Source organism: Labeo rohita, unplaced genomic scaffold (assembly GCF_022985175.1).
Source record: "Labeo rohita strain BAU-BD-2019 unplaced genomic scaffold, IGBB_LRoh.1.0 scaffold_580, whole genome shotgun sequence".
NCBI classification, from domain to species: Eukaryota; Metazoa; Chordata; class Actinopteri; order Cypriniformes; family Cyprinidae; genus Labeo; species Labeo rohita.
Genome location: NW_026129504.1, coordinates 34695 through 50187, shown reverse-complemented (window position 1 = coordinate 50187; position 15493 = coordinate 34695). Strand labels below are relative to the sequence as shown.

The 15493-nt window shown below is 35.3% G+C and overlaps 1 protein-coding gene across 1 annotated transcript in view; it reads right to left on the bottom strand.

The window, feature by feature from the left end:
- Positions 1 to 937: 937 nt before the first annotated feature.
- Positions 938 to 15493, bottom strand: part of LOC127161203 (ribonuclease inhibitor) — a 49225-nt gene continuing 34669 nt past the window's right edge. The window contains exons 7-12 of the mRNA XM_051103834.1: positions 11931 to 12104; positions 9763 to 9936; positions 3885 to 4058; positions 2951 to 3124; positions 1295 to 1468; positions 938 to 1118 (exon numbers count right to left, since the gene is read on the bottom strand). Coding sequence (XP_050959791.1) covers positions 953 to 1118; positions 1295 to 1468; positions 2951 to 3124; positions 3885 to 4058; positions 9763 to 9936; positions 11931 to 12104 — 1036 coding nt within the window. The 3' untranslated portion in view covers positions 938 to 952. The remainder of the gene's footprint in view (positions 1119 to 1294; positions 1469 to 2950; positions 3125 to 3884; positions 4059 to 9762; positions 9937 to 11930; positions 12105 to 15493) is intronic.

The following is a 15493-nucleotide window of genomic DNA, read 5'->3' as shown; positions in this document are numbered from 1 at the left end:
AGACACACTGTCTCTGTTTAAATCTAGATTAAAGACGCATCTTTTTAGCCAAGCATTCAAATAATGCATCTCAAACTTTTCCTGCAGCTATATCTGATCAAATGTTCATTATTAATCTTTTAGCTCTGGTTTAACAAACCTTCCTTTTCTTAGTTTGAACAGCAGCTACGCTAATTATGTTCCTATTTGTTCTCTGTTTTTGCCATGGGATTGACATCCCATGGTAACTAGAATTCACAAGCTCCAGTGTGGATCCAGAACACTTAAGAAGAGATGATGCCAACCCCACAGAGGACTTCAGATGATGCCAACCCTGAAAACATACAGCACTACCGAATTCTGCTACTAATTTATAGTGTTCTTTGTCTGTTTGATTACGTCATTAATTGATCTTTACCACACATCTCTGCCATATGTGCATCAAGCTAAACATGAGCATATTACGACAAGTCTTGATGAAGCATGTTTCCCAGGTTTACACCGTTGAGCTGTTGCAGTTCTACCAGGGAGGAATTCACCCCGACAAATCACACCCTGATTAAACCTTACATAAGTGATGTGACGTGTTGCTTGTCAAAGTTAAAAACACAAGAGACAGAGACATTGATCATGTGATGTTGGACAGCTGTGAGCTGAAGCTGGAATCTGCACTGATTTTACCAGCGTTTTCCTACAATCTGACCAAATCTATTTCAAACTGTAATGATTCACTATTACTGATGTCATTAATAAAGCAGGTGTTGTTGTATAAAGCTCTGACAGTGTGCTTTTGTTCTCTTTCCTCCTTTGTGTTCAACATTTTTTTCAACTTTACATTTCATTCTGACACAAACCCTTTGAAATAAAGATTGATGATAATTTGATAAACTCTTTTCACAAATATTTGAAAGTATATATTTGTTCAAATATTAGTGGTAAATGAATCTCTTTAATATCAGAAAGTGAAGTTTACTCACCTCAGTTTACAGTTTGAGTCTCGTAGCACATCAATGAGCTGCTGCTTTGAGTCTCCGATCTTATTGTCTGTCAGATAAAGCAGTTTCAGAAACTGCAGTGCTTTTGTGTTTGTCAAACACTGAGTTAAAGAAGAAACATCTGTAATTCCACAGTGATAAAGACTAGAAAGAGACAAACAGAGGAAGATCATCTTACAAACAAATCATTAAGGAGAAGAATTTTTCACAAATATAATGTGAACTCAGACTCATCATGAGATTTTGAGTATAAAGTGTTTTGGTTTAAACTGTTGAAGTGATTTTAATCATTTTGATTCTTGTATGTGAATGTTACTGACCTCAATCTCTCCAGTTTACAGTGTGAATCCTTCAGTACGTCACATAAGTGATTCACTCCTGTGTTTTTTATTTGATTCCCACTCAGGTCCAGTTCTCTCAGGTGTGATGGGTTTGATTTCAGAGCTGAAGTCAGGATGAGACACTGTTTCTCTGTAATACTGCAATAACACAGACTGAAAACAGAAAGAGAAAAGACAATGAATCAGATCCATGTAAAGTTTATGTGTGAATAAACACATCATAAGTAAATGTCATACAGTCAAAAAATAAATTAGTTCTGCTTATTTAATTTTAATAAAGAATGTTTTTACAATTTAATTTATTTCATTCAAAAGAAAATTGCTTAGTTGGTTCAACACAATTTATCTGGTTTACATTAAATGAATCTACACTAGTTTGGGTTCAGCTCAACTACATTTGTCAAACAAAATCTTGTGGGAACAAATAACTATATATTTATTTATTCACTGAGGCCTAATTAATATTATTATTATTATATTAAACAAGCAGTTTCACTCATAATTATACACAATAATGAATATAAAAACTGGTGTCAGTACTGATATTTGAATATCTATTACTCAAGAGTCACAGTCTAAACACAAACGTCACTCTTCTGCATAATGGGAACCACAAAATTCAACAACATTACAGAAACTGTCCAGCAAAACTGAACATTAAACACTAACATGTATTTCCCTTTACAGAAAAACACATGAAATAACACTTCATCCTTAAATTTACAATCATGCAGTTCCTTGCAAATCATGCTGTGAACTACAAATCCACTGCTCAGTTAGTTACGTCAACAAAAACAATATTAATGTAGTTTCAACCAAATAAATTAAATCAGTTTCAATATTAAATATATTAGTAGAGTGAACACAATGAAATTGTTACAGAATGCTCAAAACATGTTACTTTATCTCAGTGGTTCCCAAACTGAGGGCGCAGAGTTATGATAAGGGGGGCACAGCAATGCTAGTGTACAGTGGCCGATTTTAATATAGATTCTAAAGAAACAACGGCCGAAAATATCTGCCGCACTGCCCGGTAGTGTTCAGCGCGCTCCGCTCAATATTCCGCTCTATGAATGTGTGTTCGTTCAGTTGATCACGGCTCATATGAATGATCCAATCGTTACCGCTTATGATCAAAAGGGAATCCTGCCTATCACCGCAGGTACAACATCGCATCCTAGTGGCTTGGCTACTCTTAGATCAAAACTACAAAACTAAACAGACAGAGGTTTACAAGCCACTTTTTCCTGCACTTTTTAGTCAGTTCTTGACTTTCCACCCTTATGAACAGCTAATTTTCATACATGATAAAAGATACTTTGTGGTTTCTTGGTTTGACCAATTTGAGCATCCATAAACAACGCAAAACATAGGCATTTTTGAGTTTCTGCTAGTGATTCCTATGGAGAAATATCACTTCCTGCCCTTCAGCTGCATTTCACACCACAGCAATGACGTCATGTGCAAACAACCTATTGCTGTCATTTAAGTTATTTAGATGAAAGATCAGAAGGGCACATACATTAGAAATAAATAATGTACATGGATAAATCATTTAATTACTGCAATATTCCATAAAAAAAACAATAACTGTTAACTTTAACTGTCACTGCTGTACAGTATAATGATACTAACTTTAGTTTCTCCAGCTTGAATTGTGTGTTCATCAGTAGATCACTGAGGTTTTTCACTCCAGAGTCTCCTAGTTTATTCCTGCTCAGGTCCAGTTCTCTCAGGTGTGATGGGTTTGATTTCAGAGCTGAAGTCAGGATGAGACACTGTTTCTCTGTAATACTGCAATTATACAGACTGAAAACAGAAAGAGAAAAGACAATGAATCAGACATGTTGTTCATGTGTGAGTTAAATGAATCATGAGTAAACACCATACAGTGCAATAAATAAAATGTTGCTAAAACCTGAAAACAATATAAGTAAATAAATAATCATACAACCACAAACTAAAACAAAAACAAAACTAGGATTTGAGGATACTAGTTACATTTCAATTCTGGAGAATCATTAGTCAGAACAAAAAAAACAAACAAAAGAAAACAAAAAACAAACAAACAAAAAAAAAACAGATTTGTGATTTGTAATGTAATTGAGATACAGGATAAACTATAGAATCACTTACAAATAACATTAAATATAAATGTAAAAATGGAGTTTAAATGCAAGAAATCAAGAAAATTCTGTTCATAAATCAAAATTTACTTCAAGACATTTTAAGATTGTAGTTTACAGTCAAACACAACATTTTGTGATCATATTTTGTTCTTACTGTGAACTTTTCTGAACAAGAAAAAATGCAGGTCAGGAATTAATTTTTGATGAGAAGCTGAATAATTGTTTGTTGTGCTGTGATCTCATGTGACTGACAGGTTTAACACCCTCACAGAGATGAAATGTTTTTATGAGGGGAAAGTTATTTTCATTAAAGATCACAAGGGTACATTAATTTTTGGAAATACATTATGTACCCAGATAAATAAATCACAATAAGCACTGAAATATTGTCAGTGAACTTTAATCTCACTGTCACTGCTGTACAGTATAATGATACTAACTCTAGTTTCTCCAGCTTGAATTGTGGGTTCATCAGTAGATCACTGAGGTGTTTCACTCCAGAGTCTCCTAGTTTATTCCCTGTCAGGTTCAGTTCTCTCAGGTGTGATGGGTTTGATTTCAGAGCTGAAGTCACAGCAGAACAACCTTCATCTGTCATATAACACCAGCTTAACCTGCAATGAGAGAAAGAGAGAAGATAAAAGAAAACGGTTTAATAAAGTGAAAATGTCTTCATAAAATGAAACAGAGGAAGAGTGTCTGAATACCTTTGGATCATTTTTCACAATTTGGTCTTCAAAACAAAATAAAACAAAAAATAAATAAATTGTTCATTTAATCAAGTAATTTACACTTCTCATGGTTTATGTACAATTTGTCCTGATTCTTGATAGAAATACAAAGAATTTTTAATTCCCAAACATTAAATGTTTGTGTATTTTTGGTATTATTAACTGAAATTATTGGATATTGGGTATTTGACCTGCTGTATGGACAATAAGTGAAGTGGACAGAAACACTTAATACAACTTTCAAATGTTTACACCACACAACAACTTACTTTGCAAGTCTCCATTACACAAAAATATACAGTATAGAATATAGACAGATTAACTGTGAAGACTGCAGAAGTGTGAAGAGGCTGTGTTGTGGATGTGTATTGTCCCTGATGATGTTGTGGGTCTCATGATGACCCTAGTGCTGTAAATATCCTGAAGTGATAGGAAGGTTACTCCACAAATGAACTGTGCACTTTTTAACAGTGTTGGTCAAGCTACTTGGAAAATGTAGTGAGCTAAGCTAACAGTTACTCTTCATTAAATGAAGCTTCACTACACTGAAGATCCTCCTGGGCAGGGGTTCTCAACCTTTTTTACACCAGGGCCCACCTCCTTCTCCGGTCAATTTTGCAAGGCCTCCCTATGCCTGACATTTCCTGTAAAGGTGTTTATTTTTAAACCTTTTTATTAACCAAAACATTTGTTTTGCCTTTTTATTCTTCTACTGGATGTTATAAAAAAAACTCAAATTACAAACAAACTTGAAATTAAAGCTGTACTTTTTAAGTTAAAAGAAAACCCTCTGCTCAATTCTAGCTTTTTAACATATATAAACATACAGATTTAAAGCTCCTGAATCTTTAATTCAGACATTCTTTACAACTTCAGAGTACTTTTTCTTAAGTAAGTGAACCTGCCAAACAGGACAACAGGGAGATGCCAAAAGAGCACTCACTAAACCTGTCTATTTGAACTGGACTGACATATCTACTGTTTGTATCCATTATAAAATAAAACATACAAATGAAAAATACAGCAAATACATGTTAAATCTGTTGATGCTGATGCTCATATGTGCATAAACACCACTGAGCCTCACAAGATTATTCTCTATGGGTGATCATCCATTATAAAACACTCACAGGACATTCACTGTGACAACTATGCAAATGTTTTGAAATTTCATGCAAAAATACTAGGGACCAGAGCCCCGAAAGCAAAATAAAAATATCTAAACATACAATAAAAAACATATAAATTATTATTCGTCTATTGCACTAAAGCAACAAAAACAACTAATATAACACAAAAATGATAAACAGGCGCAAGAATAGTCAGTTTTGATTTAAAACACGTGTTTGCAGCTTGAGCAATGAAGCCATCTGTTGATTTCTGGAACTCATTGGTCAATCAGAGGTGTTTAAGTTTGAATCCACTCACCGTGTATAAGTTTTTGCACAGTGCTGAATGTTGCGTGCTCGTGAATCCTCTCATTACAACACATGAAGTGTAGACATTTGGGAAGATTCACTGTGCATATATTCATAATGTTATAAGAGCTGAACTGAGATGTCAGCTTTAAGGGAGCGCTGTTTGCTCGCAGTCTGTCATATGCATGAACACAGCAAACTATGCTTGCTTTTCTGTTAAGAACAGCAGTGGTTTCTAAATGTTGATGCTTAGCCTAAATAGCAAATATTTTATCGGGAGCGTTTATGTCGAGATCTTGTGGAAATTATGAGATGCTACAGAACTATTTCATGTACATTTCATCGATGTGGTGAAAAATGTCTACATAGGTTACTTTTATGTGGGCTTTTGCGGGCAGGAGCGGGACAAAACATGGATACCGCAGATGGGAGCGGGACGAAATAACATATCTCTGCGGGAGCGGGTGGGCCCGGACAGAATCTTGAAATATTTAAATTAATTTTAAGCTATCTCGCGGCCCCCCTGGAGGATCACTGAGGTCCACCGGTTAAAAAATACCTGCTCCTGGGAAATGTAGCAAGCTAAGCTACAGTAACATGACAAAAATAGTACTCATCCAAACTGTTTTTAAAATGTAATTTTTATGTTTAACCAACTTTATGTCAAGTCAATGCTCTCAGTATCAGTATCATGTACAGAGCTGGATTTACCTCATACTGTGACATAAACCTCCTATGACCTAAACTGATACTTTTCCTGAAATATATATATATATATATATATATATATATATACACACACACACACACACACACACATATATACATGTATATATATATAAACAGTGTATGTTGGTATTGTGGCTTTATTGTATACAGATATATTTATATAAATGATAACTGTTATGATAACAATATGATTCATTAGTCAACTAGTATAGTTAACATGAACTAAGAATGATCGATACTTCTACAGCATTTATTAATCTTAATGTTAATTTTAACATTTACTAACGCATTATTAATATCAAAAGTTGTTTGTTAACATTAATGTACTGTGAATTAACATGAACTACCAATGAATGACTACATTTTCATTCATTTACAGTACATTAACAAAGATTAATAAATACTGTAATAAAAGTATTGTTCATTGTTCACTCATGTTAGTTAATACATTAGCTAACAAGAACTAATGAAAACTTATTTATAGTGTTATCATATAAATGTATAGGCCTACAGATTTATTTACATCATTGCATGTGTTATTATATTATTAACATTTCTCCAAAATCAAGTTCAAATACCAAGTTTTTGATCAGCGAATGTTTTTTTCCATCATTACCACCACATCAGAGGCAGAACTTGCACTGAATTCATGTTTTCATGAACTTGCAGGCTGTAACGCTACAGTTTTCTGTCGCTCAGTGTTTTCTGTGATTTTGCCAAAATATTGCACTATTTAATACTGTTCAAAAACAGATCACAGTATGGCCAGATGATGCCACCTCAACACTACAGGACTGCTTTCAGTGCACAGACTGGAACATGTTCAGAGAGGCGGCCACCTACAACAACCACACAGACCTGCACGAGTACACTGAAACTGTGACTGCTTACATCAAAAAGTGCATTGATGATGTGACAGTCACCAAAACCATCACCACACGTGCAAACCAGAAGTCATGGATGACAGCAGAGGTTCGAGGGCTGCTAAAGACCAGAGATGATGCATTCAGATCAGGAGACAAAGCAGCCTTAAAAACAGTGAGAGCCAATCTGTCCCGTGGCATCAAGCAAGCAAAACGCTTGTATGCACAAAAAATAAACACATCATCAAGTTTGCTGATGACACAACGGTGGTAGGTCTCATCAGCAACAATGATTAAACACACTACAGAGAGGAAGTGGCTCAGCTGGTTGAATGGTGTGGCGCTAACAACCTGTCCCTCAATGTGAGTAAGACAAAGGAGGTTGTGATGGACTTCAGGAGGAAGACCACCACCCACTGACCATTGACAGCTCGGCTGTGGAGAGAGTCAGCAGCACCAAATTCCTGGGGGTGCACATCACAGAGGATCTCACCTGGACCACCAACACCATGTCACTCTCCAAGAAGGCACAACAGCGCCTCCACTTTCTCCGCCGGCTGAAAAGGGCAAGTCTCCCTCCACCCATCCTCACCACATTCTACAGGGGAACCATTGAGAGTGTGCTGACCAGCTGCATCACTGTCTGGTACAGGAACTGCAGTGCTGCTGACCGCAAGACCCTACAGCGGACAGTGAACACAGCTGCAAAGATCATCGGTGCCCCTCTCCCCTCCCTTCTGGACATTTTCCTTGCACGATGCTCAGGTAAAGCCACCAGTATCGTGAAGGACCCCACCCATCCCTCCCATCATCTCTTCCAGCTCCTGCCATCAGGAAGACGCTACAGGAGCATCAGAGCCCGCTCTGCAAGACTGCTCAACAGCTTTTTCCCCCAGAGCCCTCAATTCCAACCACCTCACCCCCCTCTGAAACCTTATCCACAATGTAAACTGTTGAAAAACTCAAAACACAATTTTTGCAATTCTGAGTGTGTTACACACAGGTGAGTGGGCTGGACAAACCACCTGTAGAAACACTCTTTTCTCTCTATATGCACCAGACACTTTCTTATTAACACTAGACGTTACAAGGACCTAACAAGGACTTAACAAATGTTTACTTGTCATTGCACCACAAATCATATTGCACTATTTGCATCTTAACCTTTAAATACCTCTTCTACACATTATCATGCACAGTTATTATGTAAAGTACTTGTAAAGTCTGTCTTAGTCTTAGGTTATGTGTATGTATAGTCAATTATTTATAGTATATGTATAGTTAGATGTATAGGTTTAAAAATTTGTTTCTACGTCTAGTGTATTTATGTTCATATTTATGTTTATTTATGTAGCACCGTGGTCCTGCGAGACACGACATTTCGTTCCACTGTATGTCCACACATGTAGTGGAATAACAATAAAGATCGACCTGACTTGACTTGACTATAAAAAAAAAAAAAAAAAAAGAGCTTTGTTACTTAAAAGCTTTTTGATTCAGAAAACATCGACACTAACACCATGCTATTGAGAAATGCAGTTAAACTCAGGCATGAAAATGGGTCAGGGGTGAAAAAGGTGAGAAGGGTGCTCGAGGGATAAAGAATAAATATTACGGCCTCATTAGGGGACATGCTGTAACTTAACTTATTTATTCTTCCATCATGATTGACAGCCAAGTTTTTTGTTTGTTTGTTTTTTTTGGGCAAAGAAATCAACCTAATAAGTGTTTTCTACCATTATCGAAAAACATCCCATCAACCACAAATGCTATTTGCTATTGCAGACAGAGCATGCCAGAAAAAAACATGTTTGATAAAAGTTTCCCTTTGCCAATTTTACAGTAGCCAAATAAGTTGAATGGAATAATAAGACAAGCACAGGTTCTGAAAAAATACTGTATGACATTTGTCTGAAGACATGTGAAATAGAGCTGCATCATTCTGCTCTAACACACTCATACTGCACAAATAATGTTTGTATTAGTGTTAACGATACTTTAGCATTAAATGTAAATTACTCTCTTAAGGGTTCGTTCACATGAAGCGTCTAAAAACGCGTGGAAAACGCGTCGCTTCCTCCACCAATTTCAGAGCTCGTGGGCGCTCGCGCTTCTGCAGCGTCTGCTGTTACTAGGCAACCATGAAGCTGTCAGTTACACAAACATTTCTGCTTTGGATTTTAAACTGCGCGGCTCCATTGAAAATAAACGGCGACTAAGCCTTTGGTGACACAAACACACCACGAAATTAAATTGTGGATCTCTCCCCTGTCGTCTTCTCTCACGCGGATTGTCCCGCAGGAAGAAATGGCGCCACTCAATCGCCGTTTATGGAAACCATAGAAATGAATGAGAAGTGCCGTAAACTGCACTTCAGCTTTTTTAGTGTAAAAACTCTAAAAATAGTTCAATCCAAAAGTATTTAGTGTAAAACATGTTGAAGACTCTTTATTCCACACTTTAACAGTTTTACTTACTGAAGCTTCTGTAGACATCGTTAGATACTGTAAGGTGTTTTGGTTTAAACTGTTGAGGTGATTTTAATCATTTTGATTCTTGTATGTGAATGTTACTGACCTCAATCTCTCCAGTTTACAGTGTGAATCCTTCAGTACGTCACATAAGTGATTCACTCCTGTGTTTTTTATTTGATTCAGACTCAGGTTCAGTTCTCTCAGGTGTGATGGGTTTGATTTCAGAGCTGAAGTCAGGATGAGACACTGTTTCTCTGTAATACTGCAATTACACAGACTGAAAACAGAAAGAGAAAAGACAATGAATCAGATCTATGATGCATCATGAACAAATGTCATACATTCACTAATAAACCAACAAAATCATGGAAACTTGAATGAACAAACCAAGAGAGGAGTATTTGAGGAGACTAGTTACAATCCAAGTCTGGACCCTCAGTCAACAAATTAGTGAATTTTACCAATGGAAATTATAACAGAAACAGTAGTAAATTTAACAACATTAAATGGTCTATTTTCACATTTCTATTTACGCTGGTTTCACACTGGATGCAGAAGAAGAGCAGAGGCAGCACAGAAGTGTCTATTCAGAGCGTGAGCAGCAGGCGCCCATTGTGTTTTCACACTGTCAGTGTTTGTCGTGTGCAGCTGAACCACGGCTTGTGTACTGCAAATACAGGTGAGTATGGTTCATTCGGTCACGCTTTTCAGGTGTTCTCCGACAACTGTCTGTCATGTGCTTTGATTTATGATATAGGCAACATGTGATGCGGCCGTGTTCCCCTCTGTCCCACACACACGTGCATATAACATGATGTATGGTAGTTTACAAGATAAAAAATAATCTTAAAGTTAATAAGTGCCTATAGTTTTAATAATGTAAACAGGCCTTTTAAGCTTGAGCAATAACAATGAATTATTGAATACATTTTCAGACAAAGATCGTCTTAATGATTCCCAGTTTGGTTTAAAATAATTAAAGCAACAGTTTTTCAATAAAGAAAAGAATATGTAAAAGTAGGGTATTTGGTAGTGTTGGGTTCAAGTCCACCTAAGTCGAGTCCGGGTCGGACTCAAGTCCGAGTCCCAAAGGGCAGAGTCCGAGTTCAAGTAAACACTACTGTTTGTCAGTATCTTAACATTGTTTTAACTCAAAGCGTTCCCAAACTCGGTCCTGGAGGTCCAGTGTCCTACAGATTTTAGCTCCAGCCCCAATTAGACACACGTGAACCAGCTAATCAAGCTCTTACTAGGCTTACTAGAAACCCCCTGACAGGTGTGTTGAGGCAAGTTGGAGCTAAACCAAGGACCAGGACTGAGTTTGGGCACCCCTGTTTTTAACCTTTACAACTAGTAAAACGCAATGTCAATTGAAAAGCAAAGAAAAGCAAACCTCTAGTGGATCTTGCCATTTTGATTTTTGATTTCACAACATCTCATAATTAGTTTCCATGCTCTGCTTAGCAAACTTAAAGTCATGATTAAAGATAATTTATTTAAAGATAAATTATAGGGCGGGACTTGACTTTATTCATGAATATAATAAATGTACAAATTCAAAGGTGGGGGTAAAGGAGTAGGTATCTTGGTGAATGGGACCTTAAGAGCAGAAAATGCACCTCTTTTATTCATTTGTTGTTACTACTGTAAATCTATATTAAATTATTATGTGATCTCCTTCAATGCTTTCAGAATCTTCACTTTTTAAAATGATTTTGTTTCTGTATTTTAATGTTAACACATTTTAATGACAACAGCCTATTTATTGATTGATTGATTATTTTATCAAAATAAGCAGAAAATAGTACAAACGCAATTGTTTTGACCAAGTATTAACTTAATATTTATAAAAAAAACATTAAAAAAAAAAACATTATTTTAGCTAAAGTAGGCTGTATACTGTGTTTTTTGCCCCACGCTGGTGAGCCTTTTACCCCGTGATTGTAAAACACGAAACTCACTTACATGATTTTGTGGTAAAATTGTTATTTTTCATGTTAAACAGGTCAATTTTGATCAAGAACAATGCACTGTGGCTTTAATCCAGCGTAAGCGGCGCTACAAAATAAACTCAGTGCCGAAACGATTGCAGCACTGCTGCTCCTGCTACACGCTGCTGCGCCGCCACTGCGAACGGTGTGAATACTCTAATCTGTTAACATGGGAGCCGAAAAAAATAGGTGCTGCTCACGTCCTGCTAATGTGTGCAGTGTGAAACCAGTGTTACACTTTAATCTCACTGTCACTGCTGTACAGTATAATGATACTAACTCTAGTTTCTCCAGCTTGAATTGTGTGTTCATCAGTAGATCACTGAGGTTTTTCACTCCAGAGTCTCCTAGTTTATTCCAGCTCAGGTTCAGTTCTCTCAGGTGTGATGGGTTTGATTTCAGAGCTGAAGTCAGGATGAGACACTGTTTCTCTGTAATACTGCAATCACACAGACTGAAAACAGAAAGAGAAAAGACAATGAATCAGATCTATGATGATCAACTTACTAATGTGTTTTTCATCTTCCAGCAGACGTTTGCTGACAAATAAACAGTGATATCTGTGTGCAGGTAACATGAAGAAAGACTACACATAGTTCATTTAAATATACTACAAACTACACAAAAGTTACAAATGTATGCAAAGGTTGAAAATCAGCTAAATTACCCATTAAGATGTGAACTATTTATCTAAGTCACAAGGTTTCACTTGATAACATTAACTACATTAGTTAACATGAACTGATGATGAACAACTAGTACAGCATTTAATAACCTTAAAGTTTCAACATTTACTAATAGTTTTAAATTCAAAGGTTTTCTGTTAATTAGTTAATACACTGTGAACTAACATAAACAATGAAAAACTATATAAACTAACATTAACAAATTAATAAATGCTGTCAAAATATTGAACTAATTTAACTAAATGAAATTGTTACTGTCTACTATTGTCATAAATCACTTTAGTCTCACAGATCAATGTTCAAACATACTGTAGACTAAACTATTACAAGTCAACAACAAAGACAGTCTGCTTATAAAAATATTATACTTTGCATGTGTTTTCATTTAAGCAATAAACATTTTGTTAAACTGAAGACATTCAAACAAGTTTGAAAAGGCAGTTCATTTCTAAAAACAAAAACAAACAAAAAAGCATCAATCAGTAAACATGATTACATTCAGCAGTCATGTGTTTATCTGACTTTGCCACTTATATTTAATTCACACAGAATTAAACTGTGAAAGTGAAATACAGACTGCTCCATTAAAAAAAAAAAAAAAAAAAATATATATATATATATATATATATATATATTAGGGGTGTAACGATTTATTTAAAATAGAAAGGTTTTCTAACAATATACACTACTGTTCAAAAGTTTGGGGTCAGTAAATTTTTATTCTTTCTTTTTTTGAAAGAAATTAAATCCTTTTATTCACCAAGGATGTGTTAAATTAATAAAAAGTGATAGCATACATTTACATTGTTATAGAAAAGATTTATATTTTGAATAAATGCTGTTCTTTTTAACTTGTTATTTATCAAAGAATCCTGAAAAAAAGAATCACAGGTTCCAAAAAAACTGAAGAATCTGAAGAATGTGACACTTAAGACTGGAGGAACAGCTGATGAAAATTCAGCTTTGCATCACAGGAATAAATTATATTTTAAAGTATATATAATTTTTTTTATTGTAATAACATTTTGCAATATTACTGTTTTTTTTTTTTTTTTTCGGTAACACTTTATAATAACGTTCAGCTGTCAGTCATTTATAAGTGATTAGTTAATGATGAACTAATCATTTACAAAACATGACTATGTGTTTAGAAATGATTAATAAATTACATGTTGAAAAGCAAAATGCAATTATTCTAAAAATATTTTCTTTTTTTAAATAATAATAAATTATTTGCTGTCAAGTGAATAAACGTGTAAACCCTTTCTCTCATCAGCACAGACTTGTGTTCTGTGTGGAGTGTGTGGGATCTAGTGATAATGTGAACCAGTTTATATATTTATATACAAACATATATTAGAAACTAATTCAGCAGCTAAAGTTATTCTAGGAAAATCAGTGCACAATATTAATAATTTCATAAATCCAAAAATTGCTATTTGCATTGTGGTTATAAAATGCATTTATGAAAAACTATATATTGCTACATTGCATGCAAATGTTTCCATTAAAAAGTTCAAATCACAAAGGGAAGAGATATTGATGTGTGGTGTATTATATCTGTGCAACAGTTTATTGAGTCTTTTCTTTTAACATATTTAAATTTCAGTTAATGTGCATGTTAAAAACTATTTATAGTCTTTGCTTCGCCGTGTTTTGTTCTGACAGACACCTGGAAACAAGTAACATGATTTAGAAATAACAACAACTTTTGTGTGGCTTTATAGTAACACAGAACAGTAACACAATATCAGATTTAGATCAGCCCTGTCTGACCGATATAGGGGTGGGCACAGAACCCACTTGAATATTTGTGTTGTACTGTTCCAGAACAGTGTTGTAAATATAACTTAACCACTGATTTCTAGTTGTGTCCTCATTTGGAAGGTTAAAGAAAGTACTTTCGCTCTTGCAACAAAACACACAGCGGGCCCTATTTTAACAATGTAAGCACAGGATCTAAAGCGCTTGGTGCAGCTGCACTTAGGGCATGTCCAAATGTGCTTTTGCTAGTTTCATGGCAGGAAAAACGGTCCGTGCACCCGGCGCATGGTCTAATAGACCAATTATCTGTTTGTAAACATTCGGGATGAGCGCACAGCATGGTTGCAGAAAACCCAGGAGACAAAATACAAAACGGTACAAAATACTTAGATTTAAAAAGAGTATAGATTATATTGATTAGATGTCATTTTCAAAATGTTATTCACATATTACAAGAGCTTGTCACCCAGTGATGAGTACTGTTATTCAACGAAATTGACGTTAGATAGTGGGATAGTCTTACAGATCCAAAATAGATATGATGTTTTTGTGGGCGATTCAAGTGGCAGTCTGTGGAGCCATTGAATAAAAAAATAATAAAAAGTTAAATTTGATTTTATATTTCAAAATTCTGCCTTTATTTTCGCAATTCCGAGATTATATCCCACAACTCTAGAGGAAAAACAACTCATTATTCTCTCTTTTCCCCTCGGCTCAGAGTTTATATCCCACACTTCTGGCTTTTTTTCCCCTCAGAATTAATAAAATATAAACTTGCATTTGTGAAAAAAAAAGTCAAAATTGTGAGATAAAATAATAATAAAAAAAATGTTATGTAAAAATGTTAATAGTAATAGGTTTAAATAATATTTCATGCTGTAACTGTAGGGCTAATACAATATGTCCTCTATGAACAGCATATGTGAATATTATGTAGACCTACTGTTTAAATCAAATTTATGCTTTAAAAGTAGAGTAATCATAGCAGTTTTCATCCATAGTCTGTCCGTTTAAACATCTGCGTTTAGCTTCTAATGGCGTCTTTGACTACAGTATTGTATAAAAATTATTTGCATTCTGATTTTGACATCAAAAGGCACAAAAATATTTTTTCCTCTTATTTCATTGATTTTACCCGTTTACCTCCACTGGTTACCAGTGTTTTTCTGCAATGACTATGTGCGCGCGGCTGCAAGTGACGTCACTGTGACGTCTACTCAAAATTGGTCTATAGGGCTGTCCCTAATTTCTTCATGAGTCATGGGTGTGTTTTGGGCGTAATGTGCATTAAACCAATCAGAGTCTCATCTCCCATTCCCTTTAAGAGCCAACTGCACTCTCGCCACAGCGGATTCACCATTTACACGTCGGAATTTGCAAGAACAAAGACTGA